This window comes from Protopterus annectens, chromosome 10.part0 (genome assembly GCF_019279795.1).
Source record: "Protopterus annectens isolate FY-2018-M chromosome 10.part0, PAN1.0, whole genome shotgun sequence".
Classification (NCBI taxonomy): domain Eukaryota; kingdom Metazoa; phylum Chordata; order Ceratodontiformes; family Protopteridae; genus Protopterus; species Protopterus annectens.
In genome coordinates, this window is record NC_056744.1 from 1,555,036,290 (window position 1) to 1,555,062,467 (window position 26,178).

The 26,178-nt window shown below is 40.5% G+C and overlaps 1 protein-coding gene across 1 annotated transcript in view; it reads right to left on the minus strand.

Annotated features, from left to right (window-relative positions):
• Positions 1 to 668: 668 nt before the first annotated feature.
• The window catches only part of LOC122812855 (nuclear factor 7, ovary-like), an 88,343-nt gene continuing 62,833 nt past the window's right edge, over positions 669 to 26,178 (minus strand). Inside the window, exons 4-6 of the mRNA XM_044084896.1 lie at positions 6,235 to 6,257; positions 5,843 to 6,147; positions 669 to 1,835 (exon numbers count right to left, since the gene is read on the minus strand). Coding sequence (XP_043940831.1) covers positions 1,285 to 1,835; positions 5,843 to 6,147; positions 6,235 to 6,257 — 879 coding nt within the window. The 3' untranslated portion in view covers positions 669 to 1,284. The remainder of the gene's footprint in view (positions 1,836 to 5,842; positions 6,148 to 6,234; positions 6,258 to 26,178) is intronic.

Below are 26,178 nucleotides of genomic sequence, written 5' to 3' on the forward strand. Positions count from 1 at the left end.
CTCTATGTATTGTCATTTTGGAATAAATATCATCTTTTTTCATTAATTCAACGCTCCTGTGTTTTCAGCAGATTGGGTAGAGTTGTAAGCTTTGCAAGACCCGAGGGGATTCAGTGTGTTTTTTCTTTTCAGTTGTTTCTACACGCTGATTTTTTGGTCACTACCAATCATTAGCAGACTGGAGTTCCGCTGTGGTGACCCGTAACTGGGGAAAAGCCGAAAGAGGTCTGTCTTCTGACTAGGCTTTCAGTAAAGAGAGTATTATAAAAGAATACAATTAATTACAGTATCATCACTCAAAGAAAGCTGCACCCCAAGCTAACCTGCTAATCAGACGATATAGTAGTCTTCAAAATGGTGACAAAGCTTTGCTGAAGCCATTTAGGGCAATATGCTGAATTCCTCCAGCTGGAAACCATTCAGGACACTTTGTAGTAATCTAATTTGCAAGAGGTTAAAGTGATCTTTCTACCATTACTGAGGAAGTGTCAAGAGTTACATTTCAGGCTGTTCCATAGGTCTTCTCGTATTTTTGCATCAAGCTTGAAAAGAATGGGACAACAACAAAGCAAGGATGCTACAATGCTACTTTTACTCCGATGCAAGTATGCAACTGATTTTGTAGACCGCTTTATAGCAATGATGGAAAATGAAATGAAGCAGTTGAGCACATTAAGATATATCTTTATTTCATTACACAGCCACTACAAATACATATTTCATCTTTTCACTCACTCCTGGTCCAGCCAGTAACAAAATATTTTATAGACATTAGTGTAGCTAAAACTCAAAGCAAGAATGTCTTGCATAGCTTAGGAAGTTAGAAAACACGTGGAACAATACACCTGTTTATACACTGAAATGTGGTTTAGTTTAAAATCGACAATTCAAACACTCCCCAGAGTTTTTTTATGTTAGTGCACCCTACAATGATCATGCAATCACTTTTTAAAACTGATCTGCTGCTTACAGGGTTATCTACCTACTGTGATGAAAACATTAAATCAGCATTATTGTTGAAACTTCAGAAAGCTTTCTACAGAGAAATCCATTTTCCTATAAACTAGATATCGGGATGAAAGCAAACCTGATGCAGTAAAAACATTTGAGACCATAATCAGCAATATTCTCTCCCTAGATGTGTTAAAATTAGAAAAGAGGGGCTAGAAATATCAACCTCCCAGGATAAACAGGCTACATCATTTCACTACAGGACCTGTATATAAAAGGGAAAGCAGTCCACAAGTAAAAGATCTAAAAATCAATGCACATCAAAATTACATATTAACCAAAGCAAGAACCATGCAGCCAAACAAAAGCCAATGAGTCACTATTTTTCCCACGAAAGTAACATGCCAGGAAAGGGAACAGTTTCCCTACAAAGGTACAGGTAAATGTATAGATATGTGCCATGGTTTTTGCATCATAGAAAGACAGCTGCCCCCCCTCATAATCTAGGTACACTCCAATCTTGGAAGGTTCATCCTGAAGGTAAAGACGTTTTGGGGGAGACGTCAGTGCCTCATAACTGCTTGCATTGCTAAGAGATACTGCCCAATAGCCATTCTCAGGTGCCAGTGTGATGAACCCTTTACGCTGAGCAGATTTCCTTGCAATACCGATATCCCATCTTGTACTGCTTTTCAAATTCACTTCCCAGTAGTGTTTGCCACTGGTGAATCCCTCACTGGCCACGGCACAAGGAAGGCAATCAAACCGATTTGGACTGTAAGGAACCGACAGCCTCTTCATTGTATTTCTCACACTCATACCGCAGTCGAACAAGACCAAGTTTGGATGAGCAGTAGCAGCATTCAGAGTTGGAGATACAAAAACTACAAAATAAAAATATACAAAATGCACTTTAGAGGAAAGGCCAAGAAAAATGAAGCAACTCAAATTATACCATTACATTACAAAACACTTATGGAATCCTCCCAGCACTAATCATATTTGCCTACAAAAATACATTAAAATGACAAAGGGCAGGCATGCAACCTGCAATGACAAAGGGCAGGCATGCAACCTGCAATGACAAAGGGCAGGCATGCAACCTGCAATGACAAAGGGCAGGCATGCAACCTGCAATGACAAAGGGCAGGCATGCAACCTGCAATGACAAAGGGCAGGCATGCAACCTGTATGCATGTATGAGAGGACTTTTCGGAGCAACAGAGATTAAACTCTGAAGACATTTTAATATTTAAAATGAGTGTGTGTGAACAGAACACCATAATTTGTGGAGTAATTTAAGCAGGATATTTGATCAGTACTTGGGAGTAAAAAAATAGATGCAAGCAGAGTGGCACAGATTCCCCAAGATGTGGAGGGTAATTTTATCAGTCACAGCAGCACTGAACATATACGGTGCAGCTTCTGTTTGAGCGCTCATAAATAATGAATCAGTTCAGAAGGAAGATTGTTATATCAGATAACTCTGCAAGTATTCACAGGACATAAAGGACCTACATAAACAGGACCCCATGAAGTTTACTTAGCACAACAGGACACACATCTTGTAGTCTTAGGGTCATTAGTTACATACTAGGCTAACAACCATTAGGGCACTTCCAAGCCTAGCCTAAATATCTAGCAAGTTTTCATGCCCTAGAGGTTATTTTTAGGGATACATTTCAATGGCTATATGCAAGCTAAAGCATGGCTGCTGATGCATTTACAGGCCATTAGATTAAATATCTAGCAAGTTTTCATGCCCTCGAGGTTATTTTTAGGGATACATTTCAATGGCTATATGCAAGCTAAAGCATGGCTGCTGATGCATTTACAGGCCATTAGAGACTTGGGTACCAGATAAAGGGTGATTTTCTTATTTCCCATCCATTGGTCCAGTTTACACATCAATATGGTTAGGGCAAAGCTCCGCTTCACCTGGATGGGAAAGACTGTTCCAGAGAAGGGGTATTGGAGACATACTTGCCCCTCAAAGTTCTATTTATGTATCAGGCAATAGTAAAGTCTTCGACCAGATGATTGCGCTATTTGTTTTGCAGATGTGCAAAAGGTAGAGTGGGATCCAACGATGCCTTGCATGCCAGGCATAGTTCACCCCTCAAGAATCTGTAGGAGTGAGTATAGGTAGTGGGCTTTGAGGCAATTCAGGTTTACACCCTGTATGAGAGGCATCTCTGGACACCTTGGTTATTTCATGTGCCAGGAAAGGTACATACCGAATGGGGCATTTACTTTAAAAGCATGTTGGTTGAAAGCTAGGTTAATGTCTACAAACCTCTAAATCCTTTAGTATGGGTATGTTGCCAATGAAGTAGTTTCCTGTGGTACCAAACTTTCCAAAAGTTACCATTATGCATTTCTTGGCATAGAGTTCTGGCACCAGTCTGTGTTGGTGTCTTGGGTATTTTCTATGACTGCTCCTAGGTTTGCAATAGCCAGCAAACTTGATCAGCCAGAGCCCCTTAACATTGGCTTTGATTTCAGAGTAGCAGATGCCAAAAAAGAGCAGACCCAGCATAGGACCCTGAGGGCTCCCCTAGTAACCTGTCTGTATGTGGAGGTGGACTCCCCCAAACTAACCTCTTGAGACCCAAGAGCCAGCAAGCCATCTAAAGGGTTTATACCCCATTCCATAAGTTTGTTTATAATGCCCAAGAGGGATATCGTGACAAATGCTTTGACTACATTAAGGTAGGCACTATGCACTATTTTGCTATCATTACAATGGTGACTCTCTCAAAGAAATTTACCAAGTTGAATAGGTATGACTTTCCCCTCTACTATACTAAACTGGGTTGGATCCAGCGCCTGAAGGTCTTCTGTATCATTTCCATGGCTTTGCATAAAGACTAGTATGTCTGAAGTTTCTGGGATTTGTAGATGGCCCACCCTAGAAGAAAGATGACCATTGCTGTTCTCTATTTGTGCAGCATGAAACTTGACTGGAGACTATGGTTGAAAAGTGACTCCAGTGGTTTTGATATGCTGTGTTTCATGCAAATTTTAAGGAGGCATTCCAGGCTAGGAGCACACTGATATGGTGTTCTTGGCTTGGCTTTGCATTTAGGACCCATTCCCTAGTGATAGTTGGGTGTTTGATGGTATTTGAGGGATGGTCAGGGGGAGGAGACAAAACTGGAGCAGAGCTTTTGGCTGGAAGATTTGCCATTTTTCTTTTTCTAGAGTTTCTTCAGAATATTTGTGATGGGCACAGCTGCCTCAATGCTTCTGTTAACATAATTGTACAGAGTTTGTGAACAAATATGCATAGGTAGCTGCTTTCTCAGGATTTGGTGGGGCTTTATTTTACCAGGTTATAAATAGGAGAAGTTATAAATTAATAGGATAGGTTTGCCTTATAATAGTTCATAACTGCTATTAAGCTGGGGTTATGGGTTTTATTTTCATTTCGAAGGAATGCTTTATTGGTCTGAACTTACCAGAGAAAAAAGTTATATTGGGGGGGGGGGGGGGGTGAAGCATTCACATTCTCCCATATTTGTGAGGACCAGGTCCAGCACGTTTGCCCACATGCCCATTAGGAGTACAATCTGATCCAGAGAGAATGTGTTTATAAAAAAACTGAGGAATCTTTCAGTATGCATATTGCAGGTCATGTAGGAATTTCAGTTTATAGTGGGGTAGTTAAAGTCACCCAGAAATATGTCATGGGGGGGGTCTCCAGTAAGTCTAAGTAGCGTTTATGAGCTTCCTAGGCCATAGAGGGGACCTGTAGCTTGCAAGGACATGGTATGGGACTTTGCCTATAGTAATTTGGACAGGGAGAGGCTCAAGTGTGTCATGTTTGACCAGCCTGGAGGCAAGCTTGTTTTTGATCAATATTGAGAAACGTTCACCTTTAGTCCCAGCCTGTGCAGTAGCAGTCTTAAAATAATGCGGAAGGCATCATAGTCCTGCACTGCCAGGATGCTGTCCATGGCTTTAAACCACATACGAGTAACTCCCTGGAAGGTGTGGAGTTTAGGTTCTAGCAGGGTGCTACTATGTCAGAAGGTTTTTAGTTTGGCATTGCGAGGATGGATGAGGTTTTAAGCTATTTAAACACCTAGAAGGGACTGGTGCAGGACCATTCTTGGCTAGCAACATAGTCAGCCACATTCTTCCATGTGGACAATTACACCCCCTTGGATTAATAATTAGTTAAGCTACTGTGTCAAAGTCAACAATCATCTGTTCATATTGTGGTATCCTCCTTGGCGGTAAAATACTGCTCAGTGCTAGGCTCATACTAGACTGGGACACAGAGCTCTATGTCTGTCTTCATAAAGACCAGGAAGGTACACATCAGGTCATTAACCGCCACACAGACTATGACAGAGTCGTACTTGTACTTGGGGTCAAGTATGACTGATGACAGATCCTAGCCACTGACCGGCATATACAAACTGTTGAGGAATGGTCAATAAATCTGTTCTAGCCTGAAGAAATCCATCAGAAAAGGCTATTATGTCATTGATAGAGACACTCCCCTTTGCTTGTGTCTAGTTGACTGCAAAGCAAAATATGCCAGAATATCACCCTTCAACACTTCTGGTAGAAGTCATCCAGCCTCAACAGTCCTAGTGCTACATTGTAAATAGTAGAACTATGTAGTAGCACATGCTTATTCAGTCATCCTCCTCCTAACCATTACAAGGACTGGTGTAGGGTTAAGATTGATGGACTTGGCTTAAAAAAACATTTATTGTACAAAGAACATTGGGTATGAGGAGGTGATGTTCCTCTAACAGCATGGAGATTTACAAGAGGTTATTTTTGACATTTAAAGCACTGTGTTTGTGTATGGCAACAAGGGATCACAGAGTGGGATTGATCAATACATTACTTTTACTATGCATTATTAACTTACGTGGTGAGAAGATGGACTTCATAGCTTTCCACACAATGAGTTGCAGAGGGCCTTTATAAATTTCTATACTCAGAGCAGCTGGTTCAGGGTCTTCAGAATACTCCGAATCTGAACCTTCAAATTCAGAGTTCGAAAACAGTTCTGGATAGTAACGGTCATCATCATCACAATCATAATAATGATCATAATCATCATCGTAGTCATCGCCATCCAAAAATCTGTCCATTTCATCAAAAGAATATTGCCAATCTTCACCATAGCCACCCTGGAAACTCTGAAATGCCACATTGTCCTCATGGAATGGTCTAACAAGTTACAGAAACAAGAATGTATATTTCACTTATTCAACATTCATTAAATTTACAACTACACTCCTGAAAAGGCATACTTACTGGTTTAGAAGAGACGTTATTCTCTGTATAAAAGAGAAAAAAAAAACAAACATTAAAATGTTTTCATTTCACAATGGTGGCAAAACTGTTAGCGCTTCCAGTTAGATCAGTTGAAGTAATTGCAAGTTCAGTTAGCCGACTATAGTCATTTCTATAGAAATTTCATAGGATTACTTCCAGCCTGGAAAAAAGAAAGAATGTAATGCACAAGAATCAATGACGACAGATCCAAGTATTTACCACTGAAACAAAAAAAAAAATTTATGTATCCAAAATATATTTGGAACTTTGCAAATTACACTGGGCACTTACATTTGATACATGTGTTTGATGCATGTATTTAAAGAGGGAGGGGTTCCATGACCATTTGATACATGTATTTAAAGAGGGAGGGGTTCCATAACCGTGTGCGCTAGTCTGAAGACAAGAGCATGCCAAGGATCAGGAATGCTTATAGGTCTGAGCCAAATGTGCGACAATGTAGAGATTACAGGAGTAGCCGGTTTCTTTCTATTGGTGCAAGGTCATTTCCTACAATGACAGATTGGGGGAGGGGAGCGACGGACATGACTGAGACACTCGTTCACCCAAGTTAGCCAGCAACCAAGAATCCCAACAATTCATCTTTCTTGAACAGCAGCTATTGCTGCAGTTAAAAATAATTCTCCACTGCATTCCAAGCATACTTATTCTGGGTACAGGGACACATCTGCACATTGCATTCCCAAGGTGCCCTAATAGGAATATAGTGGCCTAGTTTCAAACTGAAAAACTTGTATTAAGAAAACCACAACGCACTGCCATAACTGGCTGATCACACATCTGTATTGTAACATGCCCCGCATTACTGCTACTGCTGTCTGGTGAGTTTCAAAAACAAGTACAAAACCTTTTCCATATGGCATATAAAGCAATGTTTGTTCTGGAACTGAAATGAGTCATATGGGGGCAATAAACTTGATGAGAATGCATAATGATGGAATAAGTGAAGCAGTGTTTGCCTCAGTTTAGCAGTTATAACTTCCAGAAAACATGTGACAAGTTTATGACCATTTGTTGAAAACCCTCTGGCAAGAGGATGTTGATCTTTGACTTTGAGGTGTGCTGCTGATGAGATAGCACAGTATCTTTTCTGACAACTGAACTAACTTATACCCAATGGAAACACTGTGGCTAAAGACACTGGGACATTGCACAAGACTTCAGTGTGGTTTGGTGAAAGTTTTAAAATGAAGATAGAGCACAAGTTTTGTTACCAGACAGCAGTAATTTGATCTCTTACTGTGTCAAGCTTCTGTATTGCAACTGGGGCTCCTGCACTAAAGGGCTTGATTATGTCCAAGATAAGGAGATGAATGCCATTTGAATCAATTATACTGTAGGACAATTAATGGTGCAATAGTGCATCCTACAGCTGTACTACACCCCAGTAGTTAACAGGTAACATCCTAACCAATGGCACTACAAAAGAATAAGGCTGTACTATTCCCAGATAGCAGCATATTGTTCTATTATTGACTCAGATCTACAGAAATACTGCAAAGGAGGGATTAATCATTGGGAGTAATGTACTGCCCCCACCCCCCCAGTGGTACCATGTAACCTGTGGTCACCATTCTGAAAATGCAGTGACACAGTTGTCTGGCTCTGCATTTGTGTACTGTTCTGACAAGAACACGGTTTATAACAGTAGCCGCTTATTGGCCTATGTGCAGGTTGGCATTACTCTGGCAAATTAATACCACTGAAGAATGGGCAGGCTATTTTAAAAAAAAAAGTACTACCCAAAGTATGTAGCATTCTAGTGCCATGAGTGAGGGGGTAAGTCTGACTACTATGCTACTCGGAGGATGCAATGCACAGCCCTGTGGCACGGCTGCTGCAGATGCACAGCCCTGTGGCACGGCTGCTGCAGATGCACAGCCCTGTGGCACGGCTGCTGCAGATGCACAGCCCTGTGGCACGGCTGCTGCAGATGCACAGCCCTGTGGCACGGCTGCTGCAGATGCACAGCCCTGTGGCACGGCTGCTGCAGATGCACAGCCCTGTGGCACGGCTGCTGCAGATGCACAGCCCTGTGGCACGGCTGCTGCAGATGCACAGCCCTGTGGCACGGCTGCTGCAGATGCACAGCATGGTACCTTCAGTCATGTTACTCTCCAATGAGGACTGCATTGTGTACTAAAGTATGGAAGACTGTGCTAAAAGCAATCCCATTAGTTTTAACAATAGCATTGTACAGTCCTATATTGTAAAGCAATTTTAATGCCCTCTGTGCTTAGCTTGAAGTGTCAGGTATGGATGGAGTTGCCAATCATGCCAAAAATTAAAATATTGGACATATGACAGTTCCATCAAAAAATGGGAAATACAGCATCTGCTTCAATCTGCAGTCAACTGGAATATGTGGGGGTGTTGAATATGCCACAACTCTGAAGGGTACGAGAGATGTTGGGAAACAGATTATTTTTTCAGATAATAGGGGAAGACAACCATCCTAGTGTAATTACAGCAATCTCCAATTTTAAAAATTATGAAAAACAGTAACATGTATGAAGAAAACTTCAAACCAAGCCCAGCAACATTTCACAAATGACAGGGCTCAGACCCTAGCAGCCAGTCTTCAACCTTGTCCCAAAATCACTAGGTACTGAAAACCTGCATCTCAAAAACAAATTCTTATATGAACTGAGAGAATCAACAAACGGAATGAGCAGCAACACAATCCGAGCAGACACAACAACACAATCCGAGCAGACACAACAACACAAACACAATCCGAGCAGACACAACAACACAAACACAATCCGAGCAGACACAACAACACAAACACAATCCGAGCAGACACAACAACACAAACACAATCCGAGCAGACACAACAACACAAACACAATCCGAGCAGACACAACAACACAATCCGAGCAGACACAACAACACAATCCGAGCAGACACAACAACACAATCCGAGCAGACACAACACAATCCGAGCAGACACAACAACACAATCCGAGCAGACACAACAACACAATCTGAGCAGACACAACAACACAATCCGAGAAAAGGCCTGGTATTCATTGCTTACTAATGGCTATGTAATGACATGCAATGAGTAACATGCTAATAAAAGCCATCATATATGCAAAATCAAATTATGGATGCACATTTCAGAAATAGTTCAGGGGTCTGTGACCATCTATTCTGAATGCCAGGCTTTTCAGGTAAAGAAATATATAGATTGAGACAACATGCTAGAAGCAACATTGAAATTAGCGTGACAGCCTCGTCAGTATTACATGCCACCACCCTTTGCAATGCAAAAGGGGTACATTAGTGACCAACATATCACCTCCATGATCTGGGCACTGTTGACTTAATCCAATATGGTTAAGTTTGTCCACACGGTAAGCAGAAATATGCTGTCCTCACATAGGATTGGGAGAAGTAACTGCCTATTCTAGTGAACATGGTTTGTGCATTATTAATCTATTTTACTATGTGGGCCTTTCAGGTATCTGACAAGTGGCATGGTAGAAGTTTTTTCAGCAAGAAAAAACATGTCAGGAATAAAAATAAGTTTATTCTGCAAAGCTTTTAGGTTAACACCTTCCTCAGTGCATTATAATGCACTGAGGAAGGGTGTTAACCTGAAAGCTTTGCAGAATAAACTGTTTGTTCCTGATGTGGTTTTTCTTGAAGAGACTGTCTGTGTTAGATTCAGTCTGAACTACAGCTTTGACCAACGTTGCAGTTCATGGTAGCAGTTTTCACAGATGCACAAATCCAACATCAGTTCCTTGATATTATACAAGAGCACGTGTAAGGGCATATTTGCTTTCAGTGGACAGCCAATGAATCGCCACTATGTGGACATGCTATAATATAACCCCTTTCTGGGTGCCACTGACTTTACCCATTTTGCTTTTAAGAGCCTGCCATTTTAAGAGCCTGCCTGCTCCACATGGCATCTGGTACATCAACCAGAAGGGCCTCCACTTCAACTATTTAGTGTGCAGTGCCCATGGTATTACATCCATAGGTACCTGTGCACCTAGGAGTTCCCATGATTCTTGCATCTTGCACCTGAAACATCTTCACTATCAGCATTTTGAAGTACAGTTAATTTTCCACAGAGCTTAGTTGCACACATCACCACAACCAGAGCCCTTGATAATCTGGACCCATGACCATAGGTAGCAAACCCCCAATAATGGTGTCCACTGCTGCACATTATAGATAAATGCTGGTTACACCTTGAAACCATGGCTGATTACCTCCACAGATGGCCTCCAGACCATGGCAGAGATGGCAATAGAACTCCACACTGACTTTTTTTGGACTACTGTTTCCACTACAGTTTGTGTCCTGAGGTAGGTTCCAGAGAGCTACAAGATTTGTGTTTTGTGCCATGCTGCATATGTTAGAGCATGCGGATACCATAGCACTGCCCGATATACCTGTGGTAGCAGTAGCAAAGGAGTCATCAGCTGAGTATGGAAACAGGCTATAGCATCATACCACAGCAGCAGATTCAAGTGTAGTGCATCACAGCACTTTCAGAGAAGTGGCATCTGGTGCAATACTATGGGCCATAACAAGAAAAAAAAAATAAATAAGAGTGAAGCATGCAATAATACACCCATACTATGTAGTACAGTGCATTCCATCACCATGCTGTGCATCAGATATTACTATACCCACACAACCCAGGAGGCAAGATCAGGGTACAGTCTAGAATAATTTGCACAGGAGGTATGGGGCATAGTGAGGAGATAGCAGTGTTAACACGAGTGGTCATGGGTATTGACTGCTGTAGCCATACACATGACTAGGGGGAGACTGGAATCACATCCTCTAGTGATTGGTGTACCACATGGTCCTACAGTGTCATGTATCAGAAGAAAGCACAGACCCTGGGAGCAGTCAGAGATGCTTACAGTAGGGTCACATCAGAGTGTGACAGAACTGAAATGAGGGAGCCCGATTTCTATTTCAGTGGGGTGTGCCTACAGTGGAGCCAGAAGCACATTAGCTACAACCTTGGGGGCTTGCCCAAGCTGAGGTAGGCAACCATGGACAGTGAAGCAATCTCCAGTATAATGTGCACCATCTGTGCAAGTCTGAAGAGTGAATGGTCAAAGGCACCAAGGTCTTAAAGTGGCCATGGTAGTCAGTTCACCACACTCTCAAAGCTGCACCACTGACTGACAAATAAGCCATCATGGCGGTCAATGGACATGGTCTGTTATAGGTTCCTATACATCTTACTCTGCCATGTGTTGCAGAAGTCCTACAGTCCCTGAAGCAGTTGGTTTCTCCTGAAGGCAATGCAGCACAAACATCTGATGTAGCACGACCGTGGTCATTTATACCTAATCACTGACCTACACATCCATTGATTGATGCCAAGGGCAACATCCAGGTCTAGGAATGCACTGGAGTCGGTGGCACTGGTCACCAGTTCACCACCCCATTCTGCTTACACTTTAGAGGCAATGCAGACCTCTAATGCAATCTGTGATGAAGGCACCTGTGTAGCTTGGGTGGAGCTTAGGACACATCCTGCACCAAACAAAGGCTCATCTCACCCATCTATCATGTTAGTCATGGGTGAGGAGTGCCCTCCACTGCTAACATTGTTGTGTCATGAGCATGGTGTCATCACTGTCAGTCACCAGTGACTTGCTGACATCACATGTTCCAATCTCTCATGCTAGATCAAGCACTAGAACCCGTGAATGCATACAGATAATATACATGGAGCAATACCGGGTCATTTTCATGATTCCTGCCACCATGTGGTACACAAACTATTAGATGCCAGTCATACATAACATATATAGGCACATGTACCTTTTGACACAGGTTGACATTTACAGCCCTAATGTTCTTGGATGACAGATAACAGATGCATTCAAAGTCCATTAATCACACATGCAAGACAGTGCCCTGCAGTAATGCAGTCCCTTCCAGACCAATGCCCTGCAGTAATGCAGTCCCTTCCAGACCAACGCCTACATTCAAGCTACCACGAGGCACAGACTGTTCTCACCTTCCCTGGTGCCCATCTCTGGAAATTTCAGGTGCTGCTTGCACCAGTGGTAGGTAAAGGTGAAATTCTTACTATGGTCCAGGCAACTAGTTCAGTTAGTGGCACAGTTGCTTAATGTACAGACTGGCAGAATGGAAATGCCTATTATGGAGGTAGGGGGTGGGTTCAGACTGGCTCATGCCACCACTGTTAACGAGAGCTTCTAGAGGACAATCATTTTGAAAGGGCGGGGAATGCTGTAGAGATGATGTGAGCATAGCTGCCAAAGCTGGAAATGGTAATCTCATCAGTCATGCAGAAGAGCATGTGCAAGCTGACAGAAGGGCATTACGAGGTCACAGAGTTGAAGAGGGGTTATGTCAATCAGGAAATGTGCTCCTATTGCCAGGATGCAAGACTGATCACCAAACATCCAGATGCCTGGCTGGATGACAGCACGTCCTGATGACAATCACCCTAGATCTGAAGAGACTCCCCCAATCTGGGTAAATGAACACATTTGTATCCACTAGAGGGCTGGCTTGATAGGTAGCATGCCCCAACATATCCGGGATCCTGTGATACTAGCCTCCTATTAAATGTCACCCATTGTGCAGATCTCCTGCACCAGACCCAGTCGCATCTGGTCCCAGAAGGCCTTGTCAACTTTAGCTTTCTCAGTGATGCAACCTCCATGAGCACCCAAGGCATTGAGTATCTCTATCATATGACTAAGGGCCTGCAGTAGCACCTCTTGTTCCCATGATGGTAAACCCATTTTCATTTCTTTACTCCCATGTTGAGATGTGTATTGAATATGTGGATCAGTCCATGTTTGCATGACTGCATGCTAGTCCATCACCTCAGTAGTGCCCTCAGCCCACTGTGTCCACATTCCTGTGTGCAACTTTGACAGTATCAGAATGGTGACACTCTAGTTCACTGGACTTCTGCTGACAGCATGGTATATATCTGGCCAACAAAGGCTTGTACACCCTGACAGCATGGTATATATCTGGCCAACAAAGGCTTGTACACCCTGTAAGATGCAAGTCTTGCGACATACCTGCACATTGGGTCCCCCCAAACATACCAGTCTTGCTATGCAGTTTATTTACCCACAGATACACACAGACCCAATCCTAGTCTCCTGAAATATGATCACATTTGAACTGCAGCTACAACACAATCCATCAGCCCTGTTCTACTGTTAATGTGAATCACCCTACCATGCTGCCGGATACTCCTTGTACAATGTTCTTGTACAATGTTCTCTGTATGTGGCTGTGTACACTAGACTACTTTTCACCCGTGTTAAGAGGACTTCACCTGTTTATACCATGAAGTTAGAGGTCCTGCATAGTGCAGTTCGGAATGAATGATCTTTCACCATCTACCAGGCAAGTATGAGGGGCTACCCTTTATAAAATTAATACCTAGAGCCATCTTGCCAGGGCATTAACTGATGCAAACAAAATCCTTTACTTTGATGAGCAGTGGAGGAATAAGTACAGTAACCTGCAAAGTTACCATCAGAGACCTTCTCCACCATCGGGTAGTAGTTGGGGAAAAGACATTGCAAATATTTTGTACTTTGAAAAGCATTGTACATTACACTGGCACCTGTAGCCATATTTGCCTTCTGTTTCAAGCTGTGCTAACATTTATTTTACATTTTTCAATGAGCACACAGATATATGAAAACAGAGTGGCCTAAGGAGGTTGAGACAGGTTCTCTAGGTAGCCAAATAATGTATTGCTCCCTATACTGTAATATTTGAGTGACATACTCTGATCACTAATTTTTTTATGGGGGGCTGCGGTTTTGTTTTTCTCCATTGCTACATCAGCTGTGGTCATACCGCTCAACCTCTGAGCAAGAAATCTGGACTAAGCCATCAATAATGTGTGGACAAAGGCCCAAAAATATGGACAATTTTAGAAAGTGTACTAGAACAGACTTTGCATTCGCATGAATTTTCTGAAGGGTATGAAGTCAAACTCTAATGTCTCATTATTTTCTGACTTCAATAAATTCGAGAGTGATTTGCCATAAAACTGCACTTCATGAGGAACAGACCAAAAATAGGAGGCAAAAATCTGGGTATTCTGCATTTCTGCAAGGGTGTCCACCTATGCCATCACCAACTCAGGCAGCTGGGAACAGACATGGTCAGCAGGCAATACAGTTGGGGAGGAGGCAGAAAATATCTTGACCCAGAGTCGCTGAATGTTAAATGCCTTCTAAAACTTGCTTGTCCAACTGGGACCCCATCTTATGTTCTATGGCCAAAGAAGGTTTTTTTAAGAGTGGATTTAATCTTCACATCTTCAGGAAAGGGGTAGAGTTTTAATCACACCTGCCTTCTGATGACAATAAAAATCCATATCTCCAAAGCAAAAAACTTTTGTATCCACAGACTATGAAATCTCAGCAGTCAGTTTGGGTTAAGTCAGTTTGGGTTAATTTACCTTCATTGTGGAAGGCATCTGATCATTTTATGCAAATAATAAAGCCAATATGGATACCAGTGTAGTTCTTTCTACATTGACATGCACGCTGCTTTTGGGAAGTTTCTCAATGAAGGAGGCAAAACGAGAGTCTTTCCATGACTCATGTTCTGTGTAGGTCAACCACACAAAAAAAAAAAAAAAAAAAAAAAAAAAAAAAACACAACAAACACGCTATGCTCTAGTGTCCTAAAAAGCCTGCTTTCTAAGAGCAGGAGATGCAAACAATAAACAAATGTGTCATATAATGAACCTTAATTCACCACTTCAAGTGAGTTGTCATTAAATATTCTTGGTAAAGGAAATGCCTTCTAGAGGGGAACTCAAAAGAACTTCATCTTAGTCATATCAAAGCCTATTGGATTATTAATTTGTAGTTTTCTTCCTTACCAAAATCTAGTGATAAGGAAGGGGAGCATACATTATCTCCAGATTACTTTCCTTGAACTAGATGGTTTGTGGGTTAGCTGTGCAGCTAGAAGGCCAGAGATTTTAAACAGGAACCTCTGGATGCTGGACTACTTGGCAAACATTTACGTGCCAAGTCTATCCCAGATAGAAAGGCCAGCTTTTTCAGACATTTGTCCTGTTCCAGACATTCCTGCCATAACTGTAGAACATAGTATAAGAAAAGCAGGTGTCTTACTGTTAGTAAGAATGTCTGAAGATTTATGTCCCCTATCTTTCATTCAACAATTTATTCTTAGACACCAGTTTTATCTTATTCAGGGTAACGAGAAAGCCCGAGCCTATCCTGGCAAATGGTAGGTGTAATCCATTCATGGAAAAGATGGCAGTTTTGCAGAGCTTAGTCATTTGAATTTTGACTGTTCTTGAACACATACAGGTTGCCTCAAAACTACCTCCACTTCCTTAGAATCCCTTGGGGAAATGCCTTTGTGATCGCATTTCACCAGCTGCATGTACAAAAGGCTACTAGTCAGGGGCAGCTCATGCTATTGGGCTGCAGGACTGCATCCCCCCAAATTGTAAAAAGTAAGCAAAATTGAACAAAAGAAAACAAAACAAAATAGCAAATGCAAGTCCCGCAACATCGTGCATGCGCACTCACGGCATTTCCCGATATCAGGACTGCTGGTGAACCAGTCTGGAGCATGCGCACAGAATACAGATGGTCTCACCAGCAGTCCAGATTAAGAAGACGTTCAACTTCAAATATCCCAGAAGTCTATGCAGTTGTAACTGTATAGACTGGAAGGGGATCGGACTGCAACTTCCGCAGGCTGGTGCTCTGGTAGGAAGGGGGAGGACTAGGACAAGCCTCACAGAAGGGGAAGGACTTGCTTACTGCAGGATGTCATGGGCTTTTACACTGTACAGTTTCTCTCTCAGATGTTTATATGGATGGATTATTTACTGCTGCAGGGACTTTGGGCTCAGGTAGGGTGTCTGTGTGTCTAAGACAGATACTGCTAATGATATTAATGTTTGACACAAATTTAGGAGTTAAATTCTGTAAAGTTTAAGGTGATTAGAACAGTGTCCACTGCCTCAATCTTGAAAATGAATATACTTTTATCTATACTTATACTGCACGAGATAAAGTGGATGCAAAAGTGCTTATTTAGGCTTTTTCATAGTGCTTTGGCTGATGTGTGGCTGCTTGAGAAGGGATAAGAAGCAATTAGTGTGTAGTTATTTTGTGGCAAGTCGATCTGTAGTCATTTGGTATTTATATTTATTTAGTCTGTCTTGTTTTGCTTGAATAGTATATAAATATTTCAGCATTATTTTTATTAACAAATAAAAACACCAAATCAGGTTGAGTGATAAAAGATGCTGCCATTTTAAATGATGCAGTACTTCTTCTACAGGTCATTAACAATCAACAAATGGCAGAAACAGGAATACTTTAAAGTATATATATATGGCTTCCTACTTTAAAGTATTCCTGTTTCTGCCATTTGTTGATTGTTAATGACCTGTAGAAGAAGTACTGCATCATTTAAAATGGCAGCATCTTTTATCACTCAACCTGATTTGGTGTTTTTATTTGTTAATAAAAATAATGCTGAAATATTTATATACTATTCAAGCAAAACATGACAGACTGAAAGTCAAATAGTTGTGGTTTTCTTTCCTAAACCACTAAAAACATTGTTTAAAACATTGTGGTGTGAACTCAGCTTTGTTGGGAAGTCATAGTATCAATATTAATTTATTTTTTCTGAGAAAAGTAGATAAACATAAACTATTAAGTAGCTCTGTGATGACAGATCCATAACTGCCAGGATGAAATAGGATGCAAAAGTACTTATTTCCCATTGAAAGTGAATTTACTTTTTTGGTTTTTATTCTGGAGGTTTATTTCCCATTGAACAAGGCCAGAACCAATGCCTAGAATTTCAGTGTACTGAGAAGCATTAGTGCGACGAGGGAGAAGTGGAAATTCATTTATTGAACGGTATAGATGAGGAGGTATGCATTACTTTTGTTATGAACAGTAACTTAACAGGTGCTGTCTGAGCAGCCTTGTCAGGTTTGTTTGATCTTTTTATCCTTTATTAGGAGTTCACATATTTCCTGGTCTGTAGTGCATTACCACAATATCTTGCCCTGGTACAGAGTACAGATTGTGAATCATATCATAACCCTTCCTTATGGGAAACTTATTATCTGGTGTTCTGTAGCCTGTAACTCTAAGCCCAGGTCCAGTTAGAAAAATTAATATTTTGTCATAGATACACATGCATTTTTCTGTAAGCTATGATCCTTTTACCACACTTTGTGACGATGAGTCCTTGACTTCTAGAAAGCCTACCTTCATGCTAAACACCTAAGGGACATTGGCATAAGCCAAGCATTCTCCATCACCAGATATTCTAGTTTTCTGCCCCTTGCTACAGTTTCCAGGGCTTTACAAAACAACTGCCACAGAATGTGTAGCCATTATATACTGTTAAGGAAACATTCTCAGTAAAGAATCTTGAAGAGTACAGGGGCTACACTCTTGTACCAGTCATGAGATAGGTATATTAACATAGCATCAGAAAATCCAATAAAGGGGTGACCTTGGATAGTCAAAGCAGATGAGGAAGCCACTGGGTTTTAGTAATATTAAAACAAGTGAATGGAGGATGTGAAAGGAGTTGAGCATGTTTGAGTACAGAACTGAAGTAAAACAGGAAACTCATGTATGTTGTGCACTACCTGCTAATTTCCTTTCACACTCATCAATGCTGTCACAATATGACTATAGTAAAGTAAAATAGTTTATTGTTAATTAGCATTACTACAAATATTTGCATAATATTTTGTATTACTGTATAGAGCTAGTTATATTTGTCTGCATTCATGTACTCCTTATATTTTGTATTACTGTATAGAGCTAGTTATATTTGTCTACATTCATGTACTCCTTTTGAAGTTAGTTTTATTTTTGCTACAGTGAAATATACTGAATTCTACCTTCATAATTAGTAAGCTGTAAAGGTTGAACAGCCAACTATAAAATATATTTTGCTTCATTTGTTGGGATTGAAAATCCTGTATCTTGAAGATAAATGTCTTCATTCCCTGGACACAAAACAAGATCCATTTTAAGTCCATTTTATGCTTCATCACACCTTTAACTGCATTACTTATGGTTAGTGTAACTCAGCACTCTTGAAGCCATTTTAAACATGTATTATTATGCATAGTCACCACAGTGTTGTATACCTGATGTGCCATGCTATTGTGTTGCCATTGATGGTGTACGGCCAGGTACACTAATATGCAACTCCACATATCAAGTACAGTAAAAGAGCACTGCCATATGCTTCTCATTTGCCCTTGTCTGCTGTCGTGCCTTTGGCTGCACAACAAAATTTAACTACTTAAAGTCTTGCTTGAGTAGTGCTGTTGTGGCAGAGCCGTGACTCATGAATTGCAGACCGATACCAGTGTACCACAGCACCTGATAAGGTTTAAATGGTTTGTACATTATTCTAGGGTTCAATATAATGTTCATCAGTCTTACTCTTTTATTTTGTTTGCTTATTTTGTTTTAAAATGAGGAGCATTTATGACAATTCTCATTTCAAAATTATGCTTAATTAAGCTCAAATAGTTTTGCTTGCTCTCTTAATGCACTGTCATCTCATTCATAAAAAATGTTCCTTCTCCGCAGAGAAGCTCAGTGATCTAATAAAGTTAGATGTTCATTCAGGAATGCATTTCAGCTTCTAGTCAAGAAACAAGGAATGCATTTCAGCTTCTAGTCAAGAAACAAGGATAGTTAGAAAATCAAGATGACAGTATTTCACTTTTTTTTTGTGGTAAACTAAATGTAGGGTCCAAAAAGAAAATGGTGTACCTGTATTTGTACTGGGATATCTGTGCTGGTTTATATGACTTTAATGCTCATCTTTTCTCAGATTTTAGTCTTTATGGGCCATAGTTGAAAAGCGTTCTTTCAGTGTAAGGCCTATTTATAAACAGGCTTACACCTGGGCCAGATTCCAAAAGACACGGTCTCAGTGTACATGGTCACTTACACAGAGCATGTCTTTATTGGGCCCCATGTTTTTGCTTTTTCTGAACTTTACCACAAGCCAGTCTGTGTCATATTAACTTTATAATATAAAATATTATGGGTTCCAATACCTGAAACATTTACAGACCAAAATAAGACAAGAACACTAGGTGCTGCTGCTGTTCCACTAACGAAGAGTGGTTCAAGTAGGTCATCCAAGTATTTTTTTTTTCTTCTTTAAAATACAATAGTCAGCATTAGTTAGCAGAAAAATCATATGAGAGTATTCAAATATAAATATGCCCCTGTATGTGTTGAACATTCACTTTGTTCACTTATCAACCAATCAACTTTGCTAGTGTAAGATCAGTGTAATAGCAGGATTGTGGAATATGCCCTTTCCCACTAGTGTGCAGTCTTGGGCTGATTGATATATTTATGTAGCAGGCAGTATGGCAGGCACAGCCCCCATATGGGGAAGGAAGCAGACTTGCTCCACCGCAAAAAACAGTATTTTATGATTTGCATTCTACAAGCTTATGCCAAGGTGCATGCTTCTTTTACTGTTGGAATTTCTGATTTTGATGCTGTGATACTTTGCAGCAGTTATTCTCTTGATATACATGTATGTGTGTGTGCGTATGTGTGTGCGCATGTGCACATGTGTGTATACATATAATTCTCTTGATATACATCTGCGTGCACACATGTGCACGTGAGTATACATATATTACTATGTAGAGAATACTTGCAAAACTAGATAACGTACAAGCCTTGGGTATTGAAATGCATATGACAGTATTTGTAATAAAGGACAAGATTACATTATTTTAAGAAGCTCATTACATTTGTTGGAGACTTGCAGTCATCTTTGCATTTACCTAAATGCCAATCTATCGTGTGTGGTCCCAAACCTGTGCAGTAATCCTTAGCAATTTATATCGAGCTTGTTTTCTTTTCATTTTTTATTTTCATCATGTTTTCCCCATGAAACAAGTATATAGTTGTCAGGTAGCAGGTCTTTTTCGGATAAGAAACATTTTTACAAGTGGGGGTATCGCCGAGATTGCCACTTTCAGCATGTTACCTGGTACTTCAATAAAGCTGAATATAAATTATTATAACTGCAGTGCAAGGAGAAGTGGTTTGAATTGAGTGCTGCTTGTTTTTCTTATGCTTTGACTGGCAATCCAGTAATGTATTTAAAAATGCATTGAAATATTTTTTTTTCTTCTACACTTTATTTTGTCTTGATTGGACTCTCAATGACAGTTTGGCACTCAAGGCAGTGTATTTAAAGTTACAGTTTTTGTGGTTTTGAGCATAGCCCCTCCCCTTTCTGGTTGGCCACACCCCATCCATGCAGCTGTCTCTTGCAGCTCCCCTTTGATTGGAAGTCATCAGCTGCTACTGCTACTAGTAGCCTTTTTCTTGAATCCATTTGTCTCAGTCTCCCCAACACTTTTGCACATGGACTGTAAACTGTATAACTATCCATTTTGGAACAGGTGTTCACACAATGTTATTTGCAAAATTAAAAAAAAAAAAAAAAATAGTTCCATCAAGTAGAAGGGAACACTGGATTATAGGAAGGCATGCTTGATAAAAATCAGGTCAGTGGTTAGAAAAAGCACTAGTAACACAGATGTGGAGATGATACATTTAAGAAACAGTTATGGAGACCCCACACCATCACAGCAGCCACTCAAATTATATAGGTACCCAATACTGCATAATTTGCAAAAGGTTTATGCTTTAGTGCCACTTCAGATATCAACCATCTGACAGAATATACCTTTACTTATCAAGCAGCAAGGCAAGTCAGACACAGCCCCATTCAGCCTGGTATTAATGACATCCCAGTTATAGAATGCACTACTCCCCCAGCATTCGGATACTAAAAGTGACATTTACATCTGTAGTATGTACTAGTAAAGTTCTGCTTTGAGGAGCAAAGCAACAATTTTCATGTTTTTCTTTGCTTCCTGAGCACATTGTAAGAAGTGCAATCTTGCAGGTTATCCAGTTCCAGAGATAAGAGGAAGATATAGAAGATTATGATCAGATCACCTATCTTGACTTCTATGCGAGACATTCAACTCGATTGCAAGTTGGGATCGGAGACCCGATCATAATTCTTAGTATATGGAGCTTTAATGTTTTGCTGGCTTTCAAAGCCCTAAAGGACTTTGTGAGCTCCTGTCAAATAGGCAGTGTAAAAAAAGTCTGTTTACACTCCCTTTCCATGCCTCTCAACTGTCCAAATTTTTGTTTCATATTTGGTCTCTTCCTAGGTTTGAACAAAATTACTGAGGATTGAATTACTAAAAATGACGTGTTTCAGGCTTTGTATCCTTCAAAAAAAAAAAAAAAACCCTCGTTATGCTAGCAATTTTCTTTTTGACAGAAGTCTGTGACATTGCCCTGACAGCAGGCAGAGACGAACCTTATATTTATGCATTTGCTGGTCAATACTGGCAAGCATTTACTGCCAAGTGCTCGACTCCAACTTAAGCAGGGGGCGCTTAACATAAGGTTGGGTCTCACACCACTCCGCTTAACCGATTTGCCTTTTTCCAAATATTAGAGCATAAAATCACCACACTCCATGCAATACAAATATATTACACACATTGTGTCTGGTATTAATTTACACACATTTATGTGCATCAATGCACATAGCGCAACTGGGAGGGGGAGCAGTTGTTTTTGGAGCTCTTTTGAGCATTTGTTTAGTTAATCGTATATTATATATGTACACATACTACATATATACAATATATTATGGGGATACCAGTAAACACTTCAATGGTTCACTGCTAACTGAAATATGTGCAGTGAGATGGTTAAGTGGGGAGAATGAATTTGTCCTTTTCCCCACTGTTGTATAGTTTGGAAGAAAGCATTACTGATGCAGGCTTGTGGAGGTATTTTTAATGCTCTTGGGGTTTTTTTTTCCATTGCAGTTGTGCCTTATTTGCAACATGGTGTTTATACTTGGAGATGCAAGAGTGGGGGTACTCAGGAGGCTTGCCCCTTGTAAAAATATAGGGTTGTTTAGAGGAGGAGGAATTGGAACTATCAGTTGATCATGACAGACAAAATCCCATCTAGCACTGGCATACACTCCAATACAGCTGTAGTATTATCTACAGGTCTAGATATTACATGCATATAAAATCTATATCCTACTAGTCAAGCCACAGAAATGTTGACATGCTTAATGTTGACGCTACTGTGCATTCTCTGAAGCTAATCCTCAGAACCTGCAAAGAAAAATATTTTGGGCATGTACTCCTCAGCTCCCATGCAAGTGGTTACACTCCCCACACACCATGCTAATTGTATATATGCTAATGCAGAGATAATGCAATCCCTGGGGAAAGGGCTTATCCCCTACCCCAGGGACTGTAATCTTACACATTTGACAATCCGTATACGCTATAAACCTTTTCATAGGAATATGTACACAGATATCCCTGCAGGAATTGCAATATATGTGTAGGCATATCCATAGCAGTAAACTAGCAGGTTGTATTTTTGTTTTGATGCCGATTGTAAGAGCTGTAATCTTGTATATTTAGGTTTGTGTGCGCTGTGCAATAGCTACTATGTTGGTAAAGGTGAAGACTGCATACGTGAACATTTGAATGATATCAGGAAGCTCGATATGAGAAATGCATCGAGTAAACATGCTTTTAGTAGGGAGCACTAAATGCATGCTACTTTCTAAATGTAATGAGAGGTGGTGATGTTAGAACAAAAATGGAATGCCTCGAGATAATATTGAACTACAGGCAGACTGACACTGGACTCGATTCCCTTTAAAACCTTTACTTAGGTCGTGCGCTTTTAAATCTAATTAAGCACCCAGTTTGCAGACATCAAAGCGCTTCTTTTGTTTGTGTTTTAATAGATCGGCTTGATTTTACTCTGCCAAGTAGATTACAGTCTGTAGTGTGTGGGCAACTCATGCATACATGTTACGTATAGGAAACATTTATCACACACACTTTATATACATCATGAGACCAGAGGCACTGGCCATCCATTGCTAGGCATGCAACTTTTAGAGCATGCATCATTACAGTGATCACCACATTGCAAATGTTTCTGCTATGCTCTTTACAGAGGACTAGAATGGCAATAGATTGTAAGATAAATGAGACCTTGGCAACATGAACCATGAAATGCAGAGGACAAAACTGGACTGGAAATCAATTTATAGTATTTTTGAGAAAGCCAAAGTTGTGGCTGGTTTTACAGACAGGTTCATACTAGGCTGAGAGATCACTTTAGTCTAGCTTCAAGATCCCATGTACCCCAGAACATGAAATACACTACCACTTTCACTATGGGTCTGAGTGGCCAGATCAGAGGTGAATTTACAGCATCCAATCCAATGGTACAGGTTTGACTAAAAGGGTCAGGGAGCTACTTTGCTTTACATATAAGGGAAGTCCATCTCATGCAAGAGGAATTCTTTGAGAGATCCAGGAGACACCAGGTCTCATTAATGGTGCAGTGGAGTTTATTTCTTAGAGCGTATGTTTAAGGTATTGTTTGTGGATGTGTAGGTAGTCACAGGTGAGACAGGTGTCAACCTTCAAGAGTCTGCTGGATACAGAGAAAAGTGCTTTAAGGGCCACTGTTGCACAAGGAAGGCTTACCTTATTTTCCTAGCGAATAAGCACTACAGTCTTTCAAGCTGAGTATTCAAAAGCACATACCACATGCATTAAATTTTATTGTGCATCATACAAATGGGAGGAATAGGCGGGATAACTTCCATTAACCTGAAAGATGCACCTGTAGCAGTCTGGCTAAAAAACAGTTAAGACATGGTTATCAAAGGAGAGTTGTCAAACGACATTGCCCAGGTCCATAATCACTCTGTCATCTTCCATAATGGATGCCATTTATCAATAGGTGCACTGGTGCCGATTTTTGCTCAAGGATCCAATACATCATTGCTCGACTTGGTAGCATTTGTATGCATCAGACCCACCTGAGAAACTGGGAGGCACCCAAAGATAGCTTCAAGTTCACAATCCTCCCCAAACATGAAACAGCCAAAGGCCCATAAATCAACCTTGGCAACCAAATAAATCTTAGAGAGAAGTGATCCAAGAACTGACCCCCTCAGTTTTGCCACTATTATGAGCCATTTCAATGAGTGTGTCCCCTCCACATCTAGGGATCTGCATTTAGTTGACTTAGCTTAGTCAAGGCAAGTAGTATTTTCTGACTTACCTGCATCCAGTGCATTAGTGACTTGATCAAAAAGGTCCACTTCAAGGAGGTTGATCAAGAACCCAGACCCTGATGGCTCACTTGAAGGGGCTGTGGGCATGCTAACATAGGGGAAGCCAAGGGAAGGTGATATAAAGCTACAGCTAAAGTTATCTGCTAATATTTTGGCAACATCTTCATGGGATGGTTACTTGTTAAACAGTGCATTGCTGGGTATATATCCCTTGCATAGGTAATTTTCAATTCATAAACATCTTCATGGGATGGTTACTTGTTACCCAGTGCATTGCTGGGTATATATCCCTTGCATAGGTAATTTTCAATTCATACTTTTTTAACTTGTGTGTTTGGATGGTTTGGGGGTGTGATCACTTTTTTTTATTACTGCATAGTTTATACTAGGATTCCACCTTGAACTTAGCAATGTTTTCATCTCTGATGGGGATGGATTTCTCAAAGCGTGCTTTTAGGCAAGAATGGAAAATGCCTACAGAATGTAATTATGAGCATGATGGGTGCTTAAATTTCATTTGGTCATCAATTAGCTGCAATAAATTTGCCATCTCTGAAGACTTTCATTGGGGTTATAAATGGCAAGGATTACATTCAACATTTGATCCCTTGCAGGACTAGCTGGTCTATAGAACCAACATTAAATCTAGGAAGCTGGTGTCAGTAATGGTTGTACAGATATCTAGGAGGATAAGAAAGGCCCGTGCATGAAACTAGCATTGAACAGTGGTATCTTTAGGTCAGTTTTGTTCAACTATGGTAGAAGATTGAGGCAGACCTTTCTTAAAATGGCACCATGGAAAGGAAAGGATTTCAGTAATACGTAAATATTTGAACTTTGCCATTCATCACATTGAAGGCCAAGAAAAAAGATCAAACTCTCTACTCTGTAAATATGTATCTAGTAGTAGTGTACTTTTTCCTAAACTTTGTAGTCAAGTTATTGATCCTAATCATCCATGTATTTTTATTAGCTTAATGGATCTCATCTCACAGGGCCTCTACTGAAAATGGACATGTATCTATTTGGACTAGCCCAGTCAACAAATGTAAAATAAAAATAGTAATATACAAAGCCATGGGGAGAGAGGTGCTGGCGATCCCTAGCAAAGCAGGTAGGGCTGTCAGACGTATCAGCCTGGGATGAAACATTTTTGAATTTGAGGGCATCAATAAGTAAGCCAATAGGTGAAGTCAATTCTGTTTGGATAGTGGCATCATTCTTTGTGATGGCAGGATACTGCTCAAGACTGATTTCATACTAATTTCATACTAATCTGATGAATAATAAGACATCCATATTGCCCCATATTTTTTTTAAATGGTGTCTCTTACATCATTCATTTCCGTGTACACAATGACCAAGTCCTGTATTTACCTTACCTAAAAAATTAAAATGCAGCTGAAGTGGCCACTTCTCACATTACAGTTAAACAAGTAACTAAGACTAGCAAAAAAGTAAGCCCCAATGAATATATAAAAAAATAAATAAATATGAGAAATTTGACACACCCCTACAAACATGGACAGACTCCTGTCCAGCTTTGACACACACACACACACACACACACACACACACACAGCACTAATGCATGGCATATTTGTAGTGATGCTATGCTGCATTTCCGGTTGTTGGCATGTTCTTCCCCTTGCGTTTAGTCAT